The 21,890-nt window shown below is 40.4% G+C and overlaps 1 protein-coding gene across 3 annotated transcripts in view; it reads right to left on the reverse strand.

The window, feature by feature from the left end:
• Window positions 1–1,894: 1,894 nt before the first annotated feature.
• The window catches only part of peak1 (pseudopodium-enriched atypical kinase 1), a 97,564-nt gene continuing 77,568 nt past the window's right edge, over window positions 1,895–21,890 (reverse strand). For all 3 annotated transcript variants that reach the window (XM_029523926.1, XM_029523927.1, XM_029523928.1), the window contains 3 exons: window positions 15,861–16,108; window positions 8,970–9,799; window positions 1,895–5,839 (listed from right to left, as the gene is read on the reverse strand). In XM_029523926.1, the coding sequence (XP_029379786.1) occupies window positions 4,466–5,839; window positions 8,970–9,799; window positions 15,861–16,108 (2,452 nt within the window). In that variant the 3' untranslated portion in view covers window positions 1,895–4,465. The remainder of the gene's footprint in view (window positions 5,840–8,969; window positions 9,800–15,860; window positions 16,109–21,890) is intronic.

Consider the following 21,890-nt stretch of genomic DNA (forward strand, 5'->3'; position numbering starts at 1 on the left):
GTGTTGCAGCAAATTAGAGTACCATATGGAAATGTCATCATAAATCTACAATATAAGTACTTTGACATAAAACATCTCTCTGCAACAGGAGAGTAGAGTTTGAATGCATCATTTTGATATTTCTCTTTGATAGGTCATGTTGCCAATATTAAATGTCCTTGCAGATTTTTTGTGGCAAGGTTGCCACATGAAGACTAAATCTGCTTCCCGACATTTATTTTCATTTACAGTCTTGTGTACTTCCTCTGTTCTTCCCTGCTGAGGATGGGTACAAATTCCCTCTGAGGCCCCGCTACCCTTGGAGGCCCCTCTCACTCTCAGCTTGGCCTGCTTTGACCTCATTCAACAAGATTATTGATTAAGTAATGGATCACAATGCATGTAATACACTTACAGTTGCATCACTCTGCCTCCGGACTGATGATTCCTGCTGACAGGAAACACTGTTTAGATTGGGACCATTTTGGGACCATTTTTCTGCTGTCAGCTGCAAACAACAGAAGCACATTTTACTGCAGACTATTTAGGACAGTAAATTCTGATTATTGTTGTTCATCAGAAAGGTTATATGAACAGTGACTTTTTTGACCTTGCAGTGGTTTGGCTTCTCAGCTGTGTGTAGATGAGGACAGAAAAGGAAACACACATTATTAACACACAGGACATGGAACACATGGAACAGAAACATGGGATTAAAACACTTGCATTTGCCAGCAGAGGTACAGTCTGACCAAACACACCTCCCTTTGAACTGACACAGTGTGAGATAATATGAAAACATCTCATTATAAAATGCAAACGGGAGTCCTGAGGATGGGAAATGATTTTATCTTGGGGGGCCTTTTCCTAGTTTCGATTAAAGCAGAGGCAGCTGGGATATTTTATTTTAGATAAGATCAGCCAGATAATCTCAGTCTAGACAGGGTAATCTGATTTTTTGGTCCATGATGAACAACTTTCATCTATTGCAGATTCTCAGCAGAAAGTGGAAAAAAACATCTTTGCTTCCATATTTGTACAGTGAAATAGAGATATCAAGTTTGCAGCAGCCAAGCAGCCTCACCACACTCTGGATTGAATGCAGCCACAAAGAAAACCCAAAGGAATCAGTCAAAAAACAACCACAGGTGGAAACTACTTTCTTTGCCTTTTGAATACCTCCATCTGGTGGTGGAACTGTTGTAGTGATGTTTTTGGCCATTGGACTGTGAATGGAGAGAAAAAAAAAAAACAAAACACTGAGATTCAACCTGAGGTTAAAAGTTTATGAATGATAACTTCAAGGACAAGGAAGTGATAGTGACAAGGATAATTCGTGAAAGGTGCACACCTCATTTTGTTAAGGTGCTTAGTCAGATTTCTCTGAAACCTATATTTGTGGGCTCTGGGCGTTGCTGTTTTAAACCTAATCAGATCTTTTAAAGCTGAAATTTGGACAGAAATGGCCATTGGGGCATCTTTGAGCTGAAGTTTTAGCTGAGAGATTAGTAACTCATGGCATGTGGGACCTTCTTCATTTTTCGGATAGAGACGGCTGTTTGCAGAGAAGTTCTTCCAAGTTTTCTAAGAATGTAAAAAAGGCCAACCTGGAATACTCAGGTTACAGGTTTCAAGGTGGTTCTTTTTTTGCTGAAATATGTGACACACAAATCAGTTCAGCTTTAAAATAATTGGAACTAAAGAGTTTCACTATACAAACTGAACTATACTACAAAAAACTACAAAAAAACAAAACCCAATTTGAAATCAATTAAAAAAAAAAAAAAATTATCAAACACACCACAGCAACAATGACACAGTGGAACAGAGCTTATCTATAAAAACATATATTTATTGTTCTGTTACCGTTGGTTAACTTGATCAACAACAAATGGCGACAGGCCAGGAGACATACTGTACACTTATTCATAGAAGAGAGCTTTGTTTTTTGTTTTTTTTTCTGTTCAGTGGCCATTAACAATGCAGAGAGACGACCAGAGCGAAGAGAAAAAGACAAGAAGCAACATGTGCTGACAGATGCTGGGTTTTAATGGTGCGTTCAAAAGTCATCCTTGAGCCTCTTTTCAAAGTGGTTCATCTCCCAAGCAGGTCATTTTTTTTCCTTTTCTTTTTTACAAGAGGGGTAAAAATACTGTACATTGTTTTGTATAATAATGTAATTGAAGAATAAGATATTTTTCTTTTATCCTCTGTTCAGGACAGTGATTACTACTCACCTTTCTTCTTCCCTCAAATCAAGCGAGGTTGAAGAAAGTCAAGTAAAGCTTTAAAAATTAAGAAATTATATTTAGACTCTAAAGACAGAAATACAGGTGCGCCGTACTCGACAAAATAGTGTGGATTAAAATAGATAAAGGATATATATATATATATATAATATATAATATATAAAGGCTTAAATCTCTAGATACAAGGACAGCAACCAGTGCTGTCCACACACATTCCTCAGAACACAAACTCCTTTAACACAGCAACAAACACACACCTGCTTTGTCTCATTTTCACTCCGTGGACCATTAAGTCTTCAAACACAGGATCCTGATCCCAAAGGTACATCCAACCCCCTCACCCAAATCCCACCCCCCATGAGTGCCAAGCTGAACTGCTGTTGCGTTCATATATGAAACCACAAAGTAAATGTGTGGATGCAAAGCGTCTTTAGAGTCACTCAGTATGTGTAGTTCAAAATGTTTTCCAGGGTGTTCGCTTTTTCTACTATATTAAGTCCATGTGCATAGAAGTCTGATTGGTTCTTGGCATTTTTTTTTTTTTAATGGGAAAGCTGAGGCTTGTGGTACATTCACTGCCTCAGGGCTGATCAATAACACAGAGGAGCATGAAGACTGAATCTGAAAACTACGAGAGGAATGGAAATCCCAGTGGTTGAGTAGTTTCTGTTGGCGGCCGTGGTCAGTTATTACACAAAGAGTTTAAATGTGAAGCAAAGTGGTTGTTGGAAGATTAGCTCCCGTGCTTGGGAGCGGATGAGACCAGGTCCTGACGTCTATTTCAGTCCAAGCAAAACTTTTACATTCCATACGCTGACAAACAAATCAAATCCAGTTCCTCCAAGTCACAGGAACTTTTTCACAGTCTCTCCTGCCTCATCAACATTGTTGTCGTCATCCTCATCCTCATCATCATCGTTGTGTCTTCAGTCTCCTTTGAGGAGCTCCAACATTCAGAATGAATGTGCAAATGTCATCTGTAACGCAGAGCTTCTTTGAAAACTACTTGAAAAAAACAACACAACAGACAAAGAATAACATTTTACAGGCCCCATGCCCCATTCGCCGCTCTTCACTTCCTTTCTGCAGCTGCAATTTTTAACTGAAATCAATCAGTTTATGTGCCACAAAACTAATGGAAGAGAGGACTGGTAAAAGAGCGCTTCACGTCACAACAATGTTCAGTACTAACTAAACAAAAATAATAATTGCACTCTAAACTCACAGCCAGGACAGTTGGATCTCACTTCTGCTCCAGAGCCTTTAAAACTTGTTGACTGTGCTCTGAAAACTGAAAAATTAGCTAGGTACCATCTCCCTCACCTGAGGTCCAGTAAGGGAGTTCAACTCTTGACTGGGTTTTGAATTTCAGTTGTGTAGACACTGAGACAAATTATAAAATTATAAATCAAGTCTCAGTTTAACAGTATTTTATTTTAACTGAAATTAAAAAAGAATCCCCAGTAAGAACTGTTTGGTGTTAAAGAATACTTGGTTTTTGTAGTAGTTGAGTTGGGGAGGAAGAGAGAGAGAAAAAAAAAAGAAAATCTTCCCCTGGTTAGATTTAGATGTGGAAAAGACAAATTGTCAGGGTTTGGGTTAGGGTCATTGTTTCAAAATTCCAGACCACTTTTTAAAATTTTAAATCAGCATTAAATCTTTCTTATAATAAACCTTAATTTGACAGGCCCAGTCATTGGGATAAAAATCCAGCTGTTATGTATATTAAGCTATCGGCTGAAACATCTGTGAAATATTCATGTCTGACAATATAAAACTTTAATTTAATTCCATTTGATTCCATCTCTAGTAAAGCACAGATAAATACACAGCTTTTAAATCTGTCATTTAGAATGTGGCTGGAAAAACAAAAACCCTCACACTCTTGGTATTCTTCAGTCCAGAGCTTGCGCATTGTTATAACAGTTAAAAGGTGAAGATACAGGTCGACTAAACTTCACTTCCAGCCAAAATAAAACAATTTTGTCAAGATATTTCAGTTTGTTTTTGACTGGTCCTGAGAATGATGTCAAACAGTCAGCAGTTGGCCTAGAGGTGCTAATTTGATACTGCTCATGAAGAAAACATTACACAACCAGCTGATTAGTTTTAAGTGAGCCCTGCGGTTGTTGCAATAACGAAGCAAACTAATAGCTTACATCACATTTTAATGTCAGCAAAGGGACCTCACTGGGGAAATTGGATTTGTTGCCGTGGTAACATGTGGGAGGAGAAACTCAGAGTGGCTGTGATTGAGTCAGGTGGAAGGTGTGTGCAAGATGTGTTTGAGTTTGGTTCTGTGCCGGGTGTGCTGGCTGGTTCTGGGACGGGGTATATGGCTGTGGCTGCTGCAGAATGTGCACCACCCGGCTCAGGGTGTCAGTGGTGGCGAACGCCAGATACTGGCAGCACAGCCAGTCCTCCAGGCTCACGCCGCAAGCCACGTCCAGAGAGCGCTCTGCGAACTTGATCATCATCAGCGTCCGCTTTAGGTCCAGCCAGTTCTGCAAGGTGGCTTCGCGTTGACTGGAATTGACACCTGACATGGGGCCTGTGCTGCTGCAGCCCAGAGCCTGGAACAAGTCCTCCCTGGGGCCCCATAGGAGGCACTGCAGGCAGGCGCGGGCCTCTGACATCCGGATCCTTTCAGACGGGTTGACGGTGAGCAGAAGCCTGGCAAGCTGCTGCAGGCCCTGGGAGTAGAGCGATCTGACTGGCAGCGGTGGCAGATCAGCCCACGTGTACTCAATCTCCTTCAGCTCTGGTGTCTCCTCAAAGGGGTTGGGCCGGTGCAGCATCTCATAGATGAGAATTCCAGTCTGAAACTCGTCACATTTGCGGTACTGAGTTGCTGTGATTATTTCAGGTGCCAGGCGCGACTGGTCACAAAGGGTGCCAGGGTCGGCCGTCATGACACTCTTCTGCTTTGCTTGGGAGAAGTTACTGATGATGAGCCGGGCAGGGCATGTAGCGTTGGCAGCAGCAGCAACAGCAGCAACAGCAGCACCAGCAGAGGTTGCAGTAGAGCCGCTGCTGTTGCTGTTGTTGTTGGGCTCGAGTAAGTCCAGGTTCCAGGGGATGCCAGGCTGGCAGTTGACCAGCAGCAGGTTTTCCAGTCGCAGGTCACAGTGGGTCACATGATAAGGCTTCATGTGCTCCAGGCCAGAGCACAGCTGGAGTAGGAGAAGACAGACCTGACGCTCGTACAGCTCTGGGTTATGAGTGTGTCGGGCCACACCTTCTCGGACAAAATCCGCCACCGTCTGGAAGGGCACCTCACGTGTAATGACTACAACTCGGCTCTGCAAGCGTCCGGCAGTGTTCATGTGAGCCGCTGTCGGGGTCTCATCTAATTTACTATTTGGAGCTTTAGAGTCCGTTGTCCTGGGTTCTGTCTTCGCTTCTTTCTCTTTCTCCTTCACCCCACTTACATCTTCCTCTTCATCCTCTTCCTCATCTTCTTCCTCTTCCCAGGGCAGGAGGCGGGTGGGGACATCAGCCAGGAAGTGTCCACAGTCCTGCTGGATGTTGAAGTGCACAGCCAGACTTTGCCTCACTGCGAGGCTGTGGAAAAACTGCTGCTGGGTTTCCTTCACTTTGCTCCGACAGATCTACACAGAGAGAAGTGACATGAAAATTAATGTCAGATTTGTTTTTGAACTCAGAACTTTCAATGGCACACTTCCTGTAGAATTAACATCAGACAAAGTAGAAATAAGGTTAAGAGTAGGCATCCCTGTATAACCACAGTGATAACCATAACACTTGTGACATTTGTGATTTCAATACCTCAGCTCTGTTTTGATTTTGATTAAGTAAGACGAGTCGGAGAGTACAGAGGACACAGTAACACATCTCAATAACCTAAAGTATACAAGATGATGATGTACTTATTTTATCTAATTGTTTCAATAACAGCACTATAAAACACTCTGGAAATGGCTATTGATAAAAAAAAAATAAAAAAAAATAAATAATAAAATAAAATAAAAAAACTACACATAAGAATTTGTCTTCAATTGCTATGAGAGACCTTTACACAAACAGCAACTGTCTACATCATCGGGAACAAATGAGACCAATTTTGTAGAGAGTTCACTGGAAGTCTAAAAAGATCAAAACACTTTCTGTTTCTTTCCAAACTCTATGTCCCCATTGTTCTTTCCAGAACATTTAGGCTCACACAGTTTCTGATGAATAGTGCAGAGCTGAGGAAAGCATATAGTAGGGTGCCACTGTTTCCTAAAACACGGTGACAGTCTCGGCAGCTCTCTGTCTTTCCACACTTTGATCACAGCACAAAAGAGATCTGCAGACGCACTCACTAAAACACCAACAGTGGGGAAGTCACAATTACCCAGACATTTTTGGTTGATGTTTCACTCTTCTGTTTTTAAATTAATCCCCTTTTAAAATAATATTTGGTGATGAACTTTGAAACTAACGTGTAGATTCAGAGTTAGTTTTAGCTCCTTCCCTTTTCTCTTTGATTTCTCTTGCTTGGACCAGGACTGAGATGTGACGACTGACATTTTAGATGTGTGAAATTATACACTGAGCTTAACAATATTTATTATTACTACAGTGATCCACTCTGTGTTTTTGTTTATCCTAATCAGAATTAAGTCACACGTGTCAAACAAGTCATTTTGTTCATTGTTAATTACCCTTGGAACTAGAACTAGAACTTTTCGGACAACAAAATAAAACAAATAATTTGTCAGGGCGTGGCTAATGCAGCATTGGCAGACTGCACCAATGATAGCAACCTTCCTAACAATCAGGATAGATTACAGAACAGGTCAGCTCTACCCCTCACACCTCAGGTCCACCTCTTCCAAATATGTTGTTTATTGTGCTTTCAATTGAAGAGTAATGGTGAAGGCCAAATTCTAAACTGGAAACTTTAAAATGGCAGGTCAAAATCATGATGTGTGACATCTCGGTGCATTAACACTTAAGAGAGACAGTTAATGGGGCAGAGAATAATCTGCAGGAAGCAGCCAACTTGTCCTGTGACTCAAACAGGACCTACATGATATGCTGTCACCACGTCACCTGGAGGGGCTATAGTGAAAGTGCTAATGTCTGAGCTGTCTATAGAACTCTATGGTGAGCGAGTGGGCGAGTTACCTCCTGCATTCTCTATGCAGAAGCCACCACTCATCTAAACTCGGCACAGTATTTCTAGTAGGCGTGTCTGATCTAGACAATCACCTGCTGTGTGCTACATGTGTGACAGGCCAACAATGTCTGGACCTGGTTCTCCGGACCTCACATGAGAAAACAGCTATGAAAGATGTTGCGATAATGTTTGTTTGTGTGTGTGTGTGTGTGTGTGTGGCCTTTTATGATCACTTCACTTTATTACTTCCTAGACAGACTTTAACTTGGTACAGTATAACCCATGAAATGTTAGACTGTAATGTGGAATGAAAATTTTGTGGCTGGTTAATTATTGAGCAGCTCTGTGGGAATGTACATGTAGATTTTTGTTTAGACATGTTAGCTGTGAGACTGCAGCTACAGTATCTGTAGAAACTGCTTTCTGTGTGCTGTATTGCTGTTTGTAGTGTAGAGCTTCAGGTCCATTCATCAGGCACACGGCAAAGAGTTAAAGCTCTTGGGCCATTCTGTGAATTTAGCCTCGGAGAGTTGAGACTTCACAGAGACATGCTAAAGGTGGATTATGAATAATTAGAGCCGCATTAAAAATATCACAGCGTGTATAATCTCATTTGCAGGAGGATCAGCTCCATGTACATGGTTAAGGAAGACAGGAGCACAACTGGGCCACATTAAAACGGAGAGTTGGGGAAAGTTTAATTGGGAAGTGTTGGTGATCTGCTGCTTCTGTGGCTCCTGGGCCCCTTATTTATGGATGAACATGATGAAAAAAACAGGACTTTCTCTTGAGCCTGCTGCTAATATGAAGGCAACGCTTTGAAGTGCTGTGGGGCATAGAGAGTTTCATATCCTGTGAATAATGCAACCTTCATCCATATCTGCTTTGTATTTAGCTTCAGAACTCTTCCAGCAAGATCTGTCCCCGACACCTACCCCTCACCTCTCCTGTTCCTCTGTCTCTATCTCACGGATGGACGCGCACACACGAACAAAAATGAAATGAAAAAAACAAAACAAAACAAAACAAAACACAAGCACACAAGTTTTTATTGCACAAGGACATGTCCTAAAGGCTCAAAGTTTAAGTGCTGATATTTCAGCACAAACATGCTCCGCCACTTCCGCTAAGCGAGTGGGAGGAGGAAATACAAGGATTTAATAAATCTGCCACAAGGACAGTGCTCACCAGACTCCAAATTTATCTAAAACCCCTCTCACTGCAGGGAGACTAAACCAAAGACTCCAAAACACAAACAGACACGCACAAACACACACTCAACTCAACTCATATGAATATGAAAATGCTTGTTGCAATATTTTGGTAAAAGTATAAATCATAAACTATAGTACAGTAGCTCAGACCTGCAGTTAAGAACTAACCAATTTCAATTGATAAAGGACACTCTTACACTCATGAAGATGACAAGAGTTTTGGCTTTTTTGAATGACATATTCTTGAAACAATGAACTGATTATTAATATGGTTTCTTTATCAGACTTAATAGCTAGCTAGTTTTATCGTTGGATCATCATCATTCAGTATTGTAGAGTAACAGAGGTTATCACTTGGTTCGACAAATCGAGTCTGCAAATAAATGGAACTGAACATCTCACCTTGATGGCGTAGTTGACCAGCGGGTCCTTGGCATAGGAAGCAGTGTAGTATACAGCATCCCCGGCCTCACAGCAGGGTTTGCCAGTGGTCAGCCTGAAGTGGGACCAGCTGTCAGTGCCAAATCTCAAATGATCCTTCTGACCAGCCATGAAACGGTCCTCACACTTTGCTGCCAGCTTCCGCAGCGTGTCCGTGTGCAGGCCCCGAATCCTCCCCACCACCTCATCCCAGCTGTCCAAACCCCTGTAAAGAGAAGGTCTCTGGGGTTTGGAGCTTCCTCCTCCACCACCAGCAGCAGCAGCAGCACCTCGACCCGTTGTCCGACTCCTTCCTGCCAGGGACTCTGTACCTCGGTAGGCCTTCCTCTCTCTGCCGGTGGTGGCACTGGGGTGAGCAGGGGAACCAGGAACCAGGGAGGATGTGCTGTTAACTGAGCGGGCCTTGTTTGTGGCTGTGGCAGTTAATGGCCTTTCTAGGGAGTCGCTGCTCTCGTGGTTGTGGGGCCGAGGAGGCTCGGAACTGAGAGAAGAGCTCTGACTGGCTGTCTCCCAGGTGGAGTCCAAATCATATAGAGGATTGGCCACACTGAGGTTGGTGCCACCTGGTTTAGCCTCAGCCCGAGGTCGCAGGGTTCCCTGGATTGGCTCTTTGCCTCCCAGGCTGGGTTCGGTACTGGAGCGAGGCACAGCCTTTTTAGGCAGTGGTGGTGGTGTGGCCTTTGGTGCTGGATGGTCAGCAGGGATGTCCAAGTCAACGGAAGCCAAAGTGTCGTTGGATGTTTTGATGTTGCGTGGTTGTTTCAGTGGTATCATATTGGCTCTAGACTGACCTGAAAGAGAGCAAAGACACCATGTTGAAAGTGCAAATAGAAATGAACGAAGTTCAAGTGCTAAATCCACTGCACAATATAAAACAAAGCGGAGAAGGTGATGAAATAGACACTACCAGTTAAAAAGTTTGGACACACTTTCCTATTCATTTGAATTAGAAAGTGTGTCCAAATTTTTGACTGGTAGTGTATATGGCATCTTCAAACTGTTTGGAAGGGCTCAGACTGTATTAAGTGAGACTTCCATGACTTCTTTGATCATAAAGCATGTTCTAAACCAATTCTGTATAAGTATTAACACTCAGCAAGAGAATAATGCACTTGGAAATTGTGTTAAAACAAACCTTCAGGACCTCTGGAACTTTAATGTCACAACAAGCCTCAGCCACACCTTCTGCCCACTTGAACCCACTGTCCAGAAATATGTCAGCCTAACTAAACTGTTGAGATGGAAACCTACATTTTATAATTTTTCATTACAGGTTACTTTAGATCCCTGAGACCATAAACACACCATCATCTGGATATCAACAAGTCAAAGAAAGCACAGTAAAACTGGGGGGGGGGGGGGGGGGTGGCTTTTTACCCCAATACATTTATTTGGAGCTGACATTTGACAAACAAAAGAGAAAATATCTATTAAATAGAAAAAAAAACAACAACAAAAAACAAAACAAAACAAAACGCTGATACACATGAAAATACTTGATGTTTAGATGTTCTTCTCGACTACAAGGTTAAGATAAATTGGCTACATTATCATGAAATGTAAAATAGATGTCATGTAAATGCATAATTACAATTTTACCAAAGAAATAATAGAAGGAGGAAGAATCTCAGGTAGCTGGGACTAGCTTGTCGCTGTTTCAGTGAAAGCTTTGCATTTATTTTCCAGAATTGATGCTTTGATTTGTTTTCCTGAGGGCAGATAATGAGCAAAGAAAAAAATTTTTCCAGGACTGAAAAGATTGTTTGTGTGAAAAGAGCTTCTGACTGTCTGGGAAAAAACAAACAAACAAAAAAACATATATGACACCGCACGTTCAACCAGCAGCGTTTTCCAGCCTCCCACTGGCTTCCTGCCTTTCATGAGGATGAGAGGATGACATGAGGTTGTGTGCTGCAGCACGTGAGGTCCCCAGTGGCCCTGAGGAGAAAATCAAGCCAGCAAGCAGCTGGCCACAAGCCGGTCTTCCTACCACCCAGCTGCCTGACTCAATCTACAGCTCTGTTCTGCAGTGAGACTTCAGGAGGCAGCATGGAGAGCACATTGATCAGTGACCTGAAGTGACCTTGTTTTTCTGGTATGGTGGCAGGAGGGAATTGGAAGGTTGTATAGTTGATTTGACTTCCCTCCATTTTCTGTCGACATGGGGATGGCAGAAGCAGATGGGTCAGATTCAAGCAACTGATAAGCAGAGGAGAACAAAGTACTTGTGCTGCCGGCATGATGGGAGTGAAACAGCCTGATAGTTTTAACTGAGTGGGTGTGCAAGATTACTGACAACCGTGCTGTGAGGTTTCTGAACCAAGGAAGAACCCAATTTATTGAAATTTCATGATGAGTGACTTTCCAATTCCAACGGTGAGAGGAATCTGCTCAATGATTACAAAGTCTTGTCAAATAGCATGAATACCTCCTCACGTGTGTGTCACACCACCATCATCTTAGGCAAGCAGATGAAGCTTTGAGAAAGAGCAGTTGGGATAAAGTAAATGAGTCTTGTTAATCCTCTCTAGAAGGAGGATATTTAATATGTTCCTCCACCAATCAGCAGTAATCCATCCAAGTAAAAAACAAGTCTCGTTCCATCTTTTATTTCAGCAATCTGGCTGTGACTTAACTTCATTACATAAGATGCACACAGTTTGTGATGTTCCTAAGTTTCTGTGTTTCAAGTGCATGGGTCAGAAATGAACATCAAACACAATGGGTGGAAGATGGGGGGTTTGGTAGTTCCTTCAGTACTTCTTCTTTTTGCATTCTTCACAGTATATGGGATGGAGATTAAGTGGTATGTCACATCACTTAAGGTCAAGGACTCTTTCAGTTCATGGCTTATTTTGGTGTTGAATTGTATCTTGTTAAATGGACAAGTGTTTCTATTATTTTGTCTACGTTATTGACATTAATAGAGTTAGTGAAGAGTCAGCCTGTATAACGTAATAAATCCATCCCATGTTGACTAACACATCAAAATCATCAAACAGATGAACCGACGCCTCCCTAAAGCAGTTACAGTAAAATAATAAAAGAAAAAAGAATCTACTGGCATGGAGAGATTAAAAACATCATATGGCTGATATGAAGAGTTCCACTCACAATTAGGTACCACAAAGGAAGGAAATTGGGGCTGTGATCAATTTCTTCAATTTCAGAGTATATTTTTGATAAATATTTTTGATCAAAGTATGAAAATAGTCAAAGTGAAAATGCAGACGTTTTAGAGCTCGAAGCTCTATGGATATTTAAATATAAAGATTTAAATATCCAATACATTTAAATATTTAGGTTAGAATGATATAATGGAAGAAAGCATTATATCTTCATATTGCATAAAGAAATAACAGCAGATATCCGGCATTACTGCCATACTTTATTTTTTATCAAAAATAGTTGCAAATTTAATCACCAAACCAATTAATTAAATAATAGTCTCAGTTGCCGATAGATAGGGTCAAAAATTAGGGTCAAATTTTAAATCAAGTCAGGTGATAGTGTGAGAAGGTGTATTACAAAAGTGGGGATAAGTAACAGAAACTCCAAACCAGAGTTACGTAATGTCTTTTGAGCAGGAGATAAAACAGCAATGAGTCCTGATCATTTGAAAATCTGCTTAGGATTTCAAAGCTAATTTTATTTCTCAAGAGCACAGAACCTAATATATGTGAGACAAGAATTCTGCAGCTAATGCTGTTTACTATCTCACCAGCGACGAGTTAAGCAAATGCATGCATCACATTGTCTCCACACTATTACATCATCTTTATTGCTTATTAAATAGAAAAAAAGATGCAAACATGCACTCACACATCAAGTCACTGTTATAAGGCACCTGCAGTAAAATGACAACTTCTCTTGCAAGGTTATGTTAATGATTTCTTCTCTTATATATGTATTTAAATCCAAACTTCAACTCTGAATAATTTCAATAATTACATCCTCAAAATTGAAGGAAAATATATTTTCTAATTCATATTTTATATGAAATAATGAGGTGGTCAACTCTCATTTTCTGACTGAAATGTTTCCATATTTGCACATGAGGAGATGGAGGAACTTGTTGCAGAGTGATTACCGTTCAGCCATTGTGCCGCAATAAGACTATCTGATACCACAGCTGCAAGAGATGATGGGGGAGATGGGTAGAAAAAAGAGGAACAGAGGGGATGAATGAAGTGGGACTGGTGGAGTTGGTGGCAGAGGAGCTAAAAGTGAAGAAAGTGAAATATGATGGAGAAACAGGAAAAAACAAGCTTACCTGAATTCCACTAATGCCTCAAAGTTTTTAGTTGAACAGGGAGTACCGTTTGCATGGAGAGGCAGAGTACAAAGCTCCTCTCTGCTCCCATCCCTGAGAGTCTGTGTGGAGTGGCTGGTACCAACAGGCAGGCTCAACGCTACGCACCCACCAAGTCCAGAGCTTTTTTAGCGAGTGAAGCAGCAAGCATAATGTTCTGCCTCCTACTGCCTGACTGACGCTCTGATTAAAACAAGTGTCTGTACACTGAATATGTAGAGGGGTGATAGAGACATAGAGAGGGAGCGCAAGAGACACACTGAGAGAAAGAGGTTTGAAAATTTAAAGCGATTCCCCACTAAAACATTTGAAAAGGGAATATGCCTGATGCCAAAATTGAAGCGAGAGAGAGAGCAGATCGATTGTGATATTCAGAAATGATTAGATAGATGTAGGAATAGGCTTCCCACTCAGTAGCAGTGTGTTAATACTGAGAGCCACACACACTCTTACAAATGACACACTCCACAGTGTTTGAAGGCAGACAAAGACACAAAAGCTCACTCCTGCCTTGATAAAAAATATATGGCAAAATATGTCAGAAGAGCCCAGTTACCTCATGCTGAGCTCATGCTTATCATGCTTGAACTTGGGAGCTTTTAACACATCACAAAATATAAGACAAAATATACATCCATAAAAACAAAGCCCACCCAGTTTACCCAAAGAGAGGTGAAAAAAAAGAAAAAAATTGAAAAAAAGAAACACAAACATTTCGCCAACAGTGCGTGCAAACACACACTGTAGGTCACTTCAGCGATGGAACTGCCCCAAAATCTGCAGTCTCAAACCTATCCCTGTGTTTCTACTTCATTTTCTCTCAAGCGCTGCCTGATCACGATCCCTTCCCACACGCAGAGCCCCTCATGATTTAAGTGGTCTGCTGCATTTGACAGCTGTGCCCACATATTTTCCTCGCATCATCCACCACCATCAACACACAACCGAGGATGTTACGAGGATTGCGTTAGAGGAATGCTATGTAGCAGCAAGAAGGGATTTGGGCCTATTTGTCATTTAATATACTTTTTACGTTATAAGACTCTGAAAGCTTCATGGGCTGTAGAGATAAAGCATTTTGAAATTAAGCTTGAACAAAAATGTGAAAATGTGCCAATTTTTGTCTTTTTGTCTGTTTGGAATCCTTGCTTCAAGCAAACAAATAACACATTTTAAGCTAATAAAGCTGCATGCTGCTGTCTCTTTCCATCATATAAAACGTCAACAACTTTAGAAACTGGAATGCTATTTGAAGCTCCTGTTTACCTTTATGAGCTAATAGATGCACCTGCACCAGATTTGCAGATGTGCTTGTGTTTGTTGATGATCTTGCTTTTAACCACCAAAGCAGGAATCTCAACACAAATAAGACTTATTCTCAATCATTCGTTTCTTGGCCTTCAAATGAGGTTGAATAATAAATAAATAAACAGAAATACAGAATGATGACGCAATTCACTTTCTCTGTCGACAAGTCTTGTGGGAGAAAAGCATTCTGCAGTGGACTTTTTCAAATGAGACTTTAAGATTTCAGAGGCAGACCACATTATCATTTATAGTCATTATGTGGTTAGTTGTGCAGTTCTGCTCCACACTCCTTTATATCAAATATGGTTTTCAGAAACAGATCAAGAGAAAGAGCCAAAGACAACAAGACATGAAAAGAATCGGTTCTTGTCTGTGAGTGATTCACCCTCTGTTCATTTCATCAAGTCAAGTAAATATACTGAAGCAAAGGGCCTTGATGAAAATTCATCCTCAGCTCAGCAAGGTCAGATTGCAGCTTTGCACAAACTAGAGCACCAAACTTGGGACAAAGATTTCCACCACCTGCTGAAATTAATTCCAAGTTATGTGTTGTGTGAGCTCCTCCAGCTGTTTTAGCAGGGAATTAATTATGTCTTGTTGTACTTTGAGACGTGCTAAAACCGGCGAAAAGTAAAATCAGCCAATTACACCAGGGATGAGGTGAAACGCAGAAAGTAAAGAGGGACAAGTTATGGAAATATTTGCCCACTCACTCCAGCCACAATTGTTTGACAACAACAATAAACACAACCTCCCTAAAGAACACAAAAAAGTAAACCTAGTTTTATAAAAATACATAAATTAAAAAAACAAACAAAAATCCAATTTGTGGAACTAAAGCATGCGTTTTTTTTGTTTCGTCATTTGCTCTGAGGGATTGTTGTCCACAATTAGTAGCTTATTCTCACCCTTATTTTTCTTTTCAAATTTTTTATGAAATGAATAATATGAACTGTAAATTGGGCATGCTCAATGTAATTTAAAACAAACTGAGCCTTTTTTTTTTCATCTGGCTGAAAGACGTCACATATTATAACCATCACTTTAATACAAGTTATTGTGTTTGGTCATTGTTTGATGAGAAGAACAGAAAATCATTTTAGGCAAGATGAGCATGGTGAATTGGATGAGAAAAGCTCACAGATTGCAGTAAATAGCATTAAGTACTTTTTCTGTGCTAATGCTAATGCACCGATAACTTCCATAGACCAGTTTGGCAAACTTTGTCTTACCAAGGTTGCTGTATGTGGCACTGCACTGGCTGGAGGCAGGAGAGTGGGAGTGATGGGAGTGATTCCCATCCTCCTCTGGCTCTCCCAGGCTGACACTACCCTCACTGGCTGAAGTTGGTGTTGCAACCTGGTTGGCATGACACTCTTTGCCCTCCCCAAGCACCAGCCCCAGATTCACTTTGGCAGACAGGAAGGAGGCACTGGGCAGCTCCTGATCCTTGGCGTTGTTGGCACTAACTGGTACCTGGCTGTACATGATAGAGAGAAAAGATGGCTCAGTTAGTTATAAAAATGTGCAATATTTGCTCCATTAAAAAAATCTAAATCTAAATCTTTTTTTTTCCTTTTATGCCTTCTATTATTTTACCACCTACTTCATCTTGTTCATTATTCTGTTTATGATAAGGTTTAATTATGCATGAATGAGGAGTGGAGGAGGAAGAAGCTGTAGCGTTTACAGAACATTTACAAACTGTGCTTGATAAGGCTTCCAACTGTCATTGTTCATTTTATCTATAGCAAATAACTATCTAAAATTACAGCAGACCCAGCAAAAATGACTATATTTATGCTTTCATCTAGTTAGTTTTATCTTCAGTTGCTCAAATCCTAGTCTGCATCATGTTATCATCACACTTCTACTTTATCAACAAAGCTATAGGTGGTGGAGCTGTGTTTGTGTTCGTGCATGTAATTGTTAGGGGTCATCAACACATATGTTGCTTGAGGGAAGGTGGAAAAAAGGGGTCAAAATGCTGTATGATTATATGTTTTGAAGATCCCTCTGTGACAGTGGGGAGCTATGATTTGAGGTGTTTATAGAGGTGAGAAGAATTTCATCTAAATCTGCCACAGTAGATTGGTAAAAAAGTGTGATGATAAGGTGGCAGACTTAAATGTGATTATTAACTGATTTTCTTTTCTTTATTCGCCCTCAATCAGTCACTTATCCAAGCTGTAGGCATGAAGTACTGTAGTGCTCTGATTGTACTCAAGAATGAACTAATAATCCATGAAGAATAAAAAGATAGAATGAAGAATTAGGAAACAAAAGAAATCATGAAGGCAAAGTCTGCCCTCCTGCTCTTCAGAGTGACTTACAGCTGGTCAGTATATATTATTCAGCTCTTCATGATATACTGAGTGGCCTATATGAGCTTTGTGCACTAGATATGTAGGTCATATCTAGCTACTCAATCAGAGAACAAAGGTTGGTGATAGTGTGGAAGCCCTTGAGATGTTATGAGAAAGACCTTGGCCTGGTTCATTCCGATCTACCATTCTTGTGTCTTTTTAGGGAAGTGACAGCACCACAATTTCCCCATAGGGCCTGTGTCCATCACTGTTTTATTACACTATAATAGATAGAAGCCAGTGCCACGTGGTGTCTCTGACCGCTAGCAGCACTGTGGAAGAATTCTTCTACTACTGAATAGTTTTCCATTATTTCACTGATCTTCAGATGGTAAGAGTCAACCCAGCATGACATCAACTATTGGTTTGTTAACTGGTGCTTTTAAGTATTTTCTTCTAAATTGGGCTATAATTTAAAAGACCAAAATCATGTTGTAGTGAAGACTTGAAACTAGAGACTGCGACCATCAAGTCATGAGGAAAACATTTACTGAGGTAATGCATCAAGTGAGAAGTAGGACCTTTCCACATAGACTTCAAGACATTTGAACTTCTCAGTCGTGTCAGTGAGTCACCCCCTGATGGTCATGAGATAGAATGCAGGTTTATGGCTCTTCAGCATTGGCCTGAAAATGTGTGGAATGAGTAAAACTGAAAGTGAACAAAACTTTAGTTCATCTGCAAGAAAATGCAAAATTTTGATTTTAAATTGAAAATGTAACAATGAAGACATGAGCATGCTGAATGAACCTCTTTTCCAAAGTTAGCTAAAGTTAGTCTGTTATCCAGTTAGCTGTTGCCTGGTTTGCCCCTCTCATCACTTTCTGAACGTTAATCACTGTTGTGTGCAGGCTATCCTCAGGAAATGCAACAGCAACTATTGCATTCTGAATGCAACAATGGCTGGGACTTTTTCCATGACAGACAAATAAAGAGCTGATAGTAAAAACACTATGTAGCAATAGCAAAACTTAAAACCAGCACCTTTACAGAAACTTGGCTATAGCCCTTCCTTCAATGAATGGTTGTAAATGTAGCAGGTACATATGCAAAAAACTGTTATTCTTGTAAAATCAAAAGAATAACTCATTATTTAACATTTGTATCTTACTTACTGTGTATTACACACAAACACAATTGATGCAGAATGTGCCTTTTTGTTATTATTTATTTTTTAACATTTGTTGTTTTTAAAGTACAATGCCCTATATTTAACTTCAAAACTAACAGATACTGTGATCTTGTTACATTTAAAATGTGCGCATTCAAAAATTGGCTTCTAAAGAGGTGTTAAGTAACCAACAGCAATGCTTCATCAAAAAAATCAGGGAGGATGTTCACAGAGAGTGAGCCCTCCTCAGGTCCATTTGCAGTATTATGAAGCAATAGTTGCAATATAAAAACAAGACAGCACTTCACCATACAGAGCACAATCATACATGACATGTTGAAGCAGTGAATAAAGAGTGGATGCTGCTGTTGCTGCTGCGGAACAAAAACACCAAAAGCTAAAGGGGATTCAAAAGCATTTTGATCCACATATTTTGATTCTAATTCCAAGTGAAATACAGCAAGAATTCTCAGCAAGCAAAAAACAGTTGTTTTTTTTTCTTTTCTTTTTTTCTGTGTAACTGTGTCTCAGCTCTCAACAGCTGCTGTTTCATCAAGAGCCATCTGGGATCAGTCACCCACTTTGATCACCGAAAGATTATACTCGAAGCAGCCTGGTTACTGACCTCTGATCTGATAACAGTTTGGTTGCAGCCTTTCAATGTGACCTGTGTGAGACGTTACACCCTCAGGCCACCTGGGTTGCAGCCACCCAGGTCTGATGACATTCTAAGCTACCTTCATTATAATACAGAAAATACCTGTTATCTGCCACTGTAGCAAGTGGCCAGCCCTACCATCTGTTCTGGCATATTGTTTACTGCGTTGGTACAGTGGTTACGAGTCTTAACCTTTCAGTATTTATCTATATGTCTTTCCTCTCCTTCTGCTGAACAATAAAAACTAAGGAGAAAGAAAATACCAAAACAGAAAAGTAGTAGAGAGGAACAATGAAAAAATAGAAGTTAAAAGGTCACAATAAGTCCAAGCTGGTTTCACCACCAAAAGCATTCATTCATGGGTGGGGCTGGTTGGCAGTCATGTAATGTTTGGGTTATTCTGAATCAGATGTGTCATTTCCTATGACTGAGATATTGATTACAAATGCTCCTAATATGACTTAGAACTTAAGTTATTATAGACAAAAAATTACCTCATCATGAATAAGTGTTAAGAGAGACAGCTCACAGAAGGCTTTGTCTTTTGTTTGTGCATCAACAAAATGAGCTGAGACTTCTGTCTTCTGTCTCCAATAAGCCAGTCAGTAATTCACAGGTGGCCATAAAGGGTTTAAAATCAATTGGTAAGACCCTCCATGGTTGTCATTTTAAAACGACTTTCAGGCACTTTCAAGATGTGTGATGCAGAAAGCTTAAAATTAATTGTCAATACAGTGTGTAAGAACAAAAAATGTATATGACTGCCAATGCTCTAACAGTCCAAAAAAAAAAAAAAAAGATTCACTGGAGGTGGGTCTCACCAACAGAGCACAAATCTAAATGACTAAAACCTATCACTCGGGGCAAGACTGTATCGGCTTAGTTTTCTCTTTACAGATTAGTGAATTATTTCCAAGACTTTGTTTCTGGAAAGAAACTGTTGCTGACAGTTCAAAAATGGATGTGTTGTTTTCCACTGAGTTTCATGTTCTGTCTCATGTTGCATGTCAGTTCACATCAATTTGAGGTAGAAAATATACAGAAAGCCAATGTAAGAATTATCCTTCCTGGAATTGCAAATGCACAGGGACATGTGCTTTGTAAGGAACACAAATATTATTGCAATATTTTAGCCATGACGTGATAGAAATGTGAGCACTTGAGGAAAACACCCGGCTGTATGTGTGTCTATACCCTGAGGCACTGACTCTGAGATACACATTAGATCTGACATGTTTATGATCTGTTTTTGTACAACATGAGCCCTCTGTGTCTCCTTTAAGGAGAGGCGATCAATGGCCTTCAAGTTGCCATAGTGCATTATTGAAGTACTCGCCAGCAGCAGACAGTCATTATAAAAAGGCCCACCACCGTGTTGTGAGCCAACTGGAAAACAACTGGTAAATAAATACAGACAAGAGGCCTCAAAGGCTGGAGTAATTACAGACTTAACAGCATATGAACAGTAAGTGTGGTAAAAGGCAATGCAGAAGGTTCATTAAAAAGAAAGTCTGCTAGCAGTCTCATTCGGTCATGGTCAGTTTCCTTCTCTTCCCTGTTCATTCTTCATGAAGAGATGCATTTACTGCACTTTCACTTAACATAATGATACAAGTAACATTTATCCTGGTAGAGAAGCACTTGACAGAAGAAAATACCTTTATGCTTGCAACATGATTCAATGTCAGGACCTGACTTGTTGAGACAGCATGAGACTACCTCAGTGCACTTCACTCCCTCTAAGACCTCTGCAACAAATGAACAATCACGATCCAAAACAAGTCTCAAAAATCACAGAGACCTCTCCTGCCTTCAACGTCAACATCCCTTCAAACAGCCTACAGTCTTGAGTATTTGCAGAAGTGAAGGAATGAAAGGGGCTTCATTTCAAGCTTACCCACTGTACTGGCTCACGCAGCTTCCCATCTTGAAACCCTGAATACAAGGCAAAGGTGAAGTCACATTCTAGTAGTTGTAGCTGGCCAGTCTGTGGAGAATCAGAGTCTTTTCCTGCATGTGCCCTTTCCTTGTTCCTTTCTCTGCAAATGTTCTTACCTGTCTAAGGTGATGTGTGCTTGCCAGTGCTGATGACCACGCCTACTGTTAGCCAATAAAACTCAACTGGAGTTAACCCCTCTTCTGCCAAACAACAAATGGTCTGTAGAGTGGCCCGTATGACCAGTTCATGTCAAGTAGTCACTATGGTTATGCAGAGATTGATCTAGCATCTTGCTTAGTGGAAGACTTCAGGCCCACAGGAATTTTGTTTCATGAGGACATGCCCATAGTTTCTATTTACCAGAAAAGATGGGAGTATAAAAAACTAAGCCGAATCCAATTGTCCTGAGCGTATAGATTTGCTGGAGAGAAGAAGAAGAAGAAGAAGAGAAAAAAAAAAAAAAAAAAAAAAAAAAAAACTAGTTATAAAACAAGAGGGACATGGTGCTTCACAACAATCTAGACTAGCATTTGAGGAATGCTTTGCTCTACCTGTTACCAAAGCACAGAGATATCTGCAGAATTCACATTACTTCTGTAGATTCCCCCACGCCTCCAAAGGAAGCTTACATATCCAAGGGCTATTTTCACAGCTAAATAATTGTGAAATACAAACAAACAATGGAGTAAAAACTGTAACCTGCAGTGACAAAATAATGAATAAACCTGTTCAGATCCTGTTCAGGTCCAGAACAGCAGGGTTACAAAGACAGGTGTGATGACATCAGCCAGACTAGACCAAAGGTGAGACCTTACAGAGTATTATATGTGATGTATTAAACAGGTACTTCAAGTGTCATTCCACAAAAGTCACATGTTTGCATTAAGACAGTATGTCAATGTGTCTGCAAGAACTAATAATGGTGTCTGGTTTTTAGATAAATCTGGAAAACACAATTGGAAGACAACACATTTTCTTATAATATATGTGCTTTCAGGTATATTTGGCCTTAGTTATGAGTGCATTTACTTTATTTGAAAGTGCTGATCAACAGTGAGCAGTTACACAAATGCTTCCTTATGTTCACTGTTTAATACAAACAGGAGAGACGTGTAATGGGGAAAGCTAAATCATTACTGTTGGCATTATTCGTGAAGACTTAATTTTTGGTTTTTATTTGACTACTCT

The sequence above is a fragment of the Echeneis naucrates genome, chromosome 16 (genome assembly GCF_900963305.1).
Source record: "Echeneis naucrates chromosome 16, fEcheNa1.1, whole genome shotgun sequence".
Classification (NCBI taxonomy): Eukaryota; Metazoa; Chordata; class Actinopteri; order Carangiformes; family Echeneidae; genus Echeneis; species Echeneis naucrates.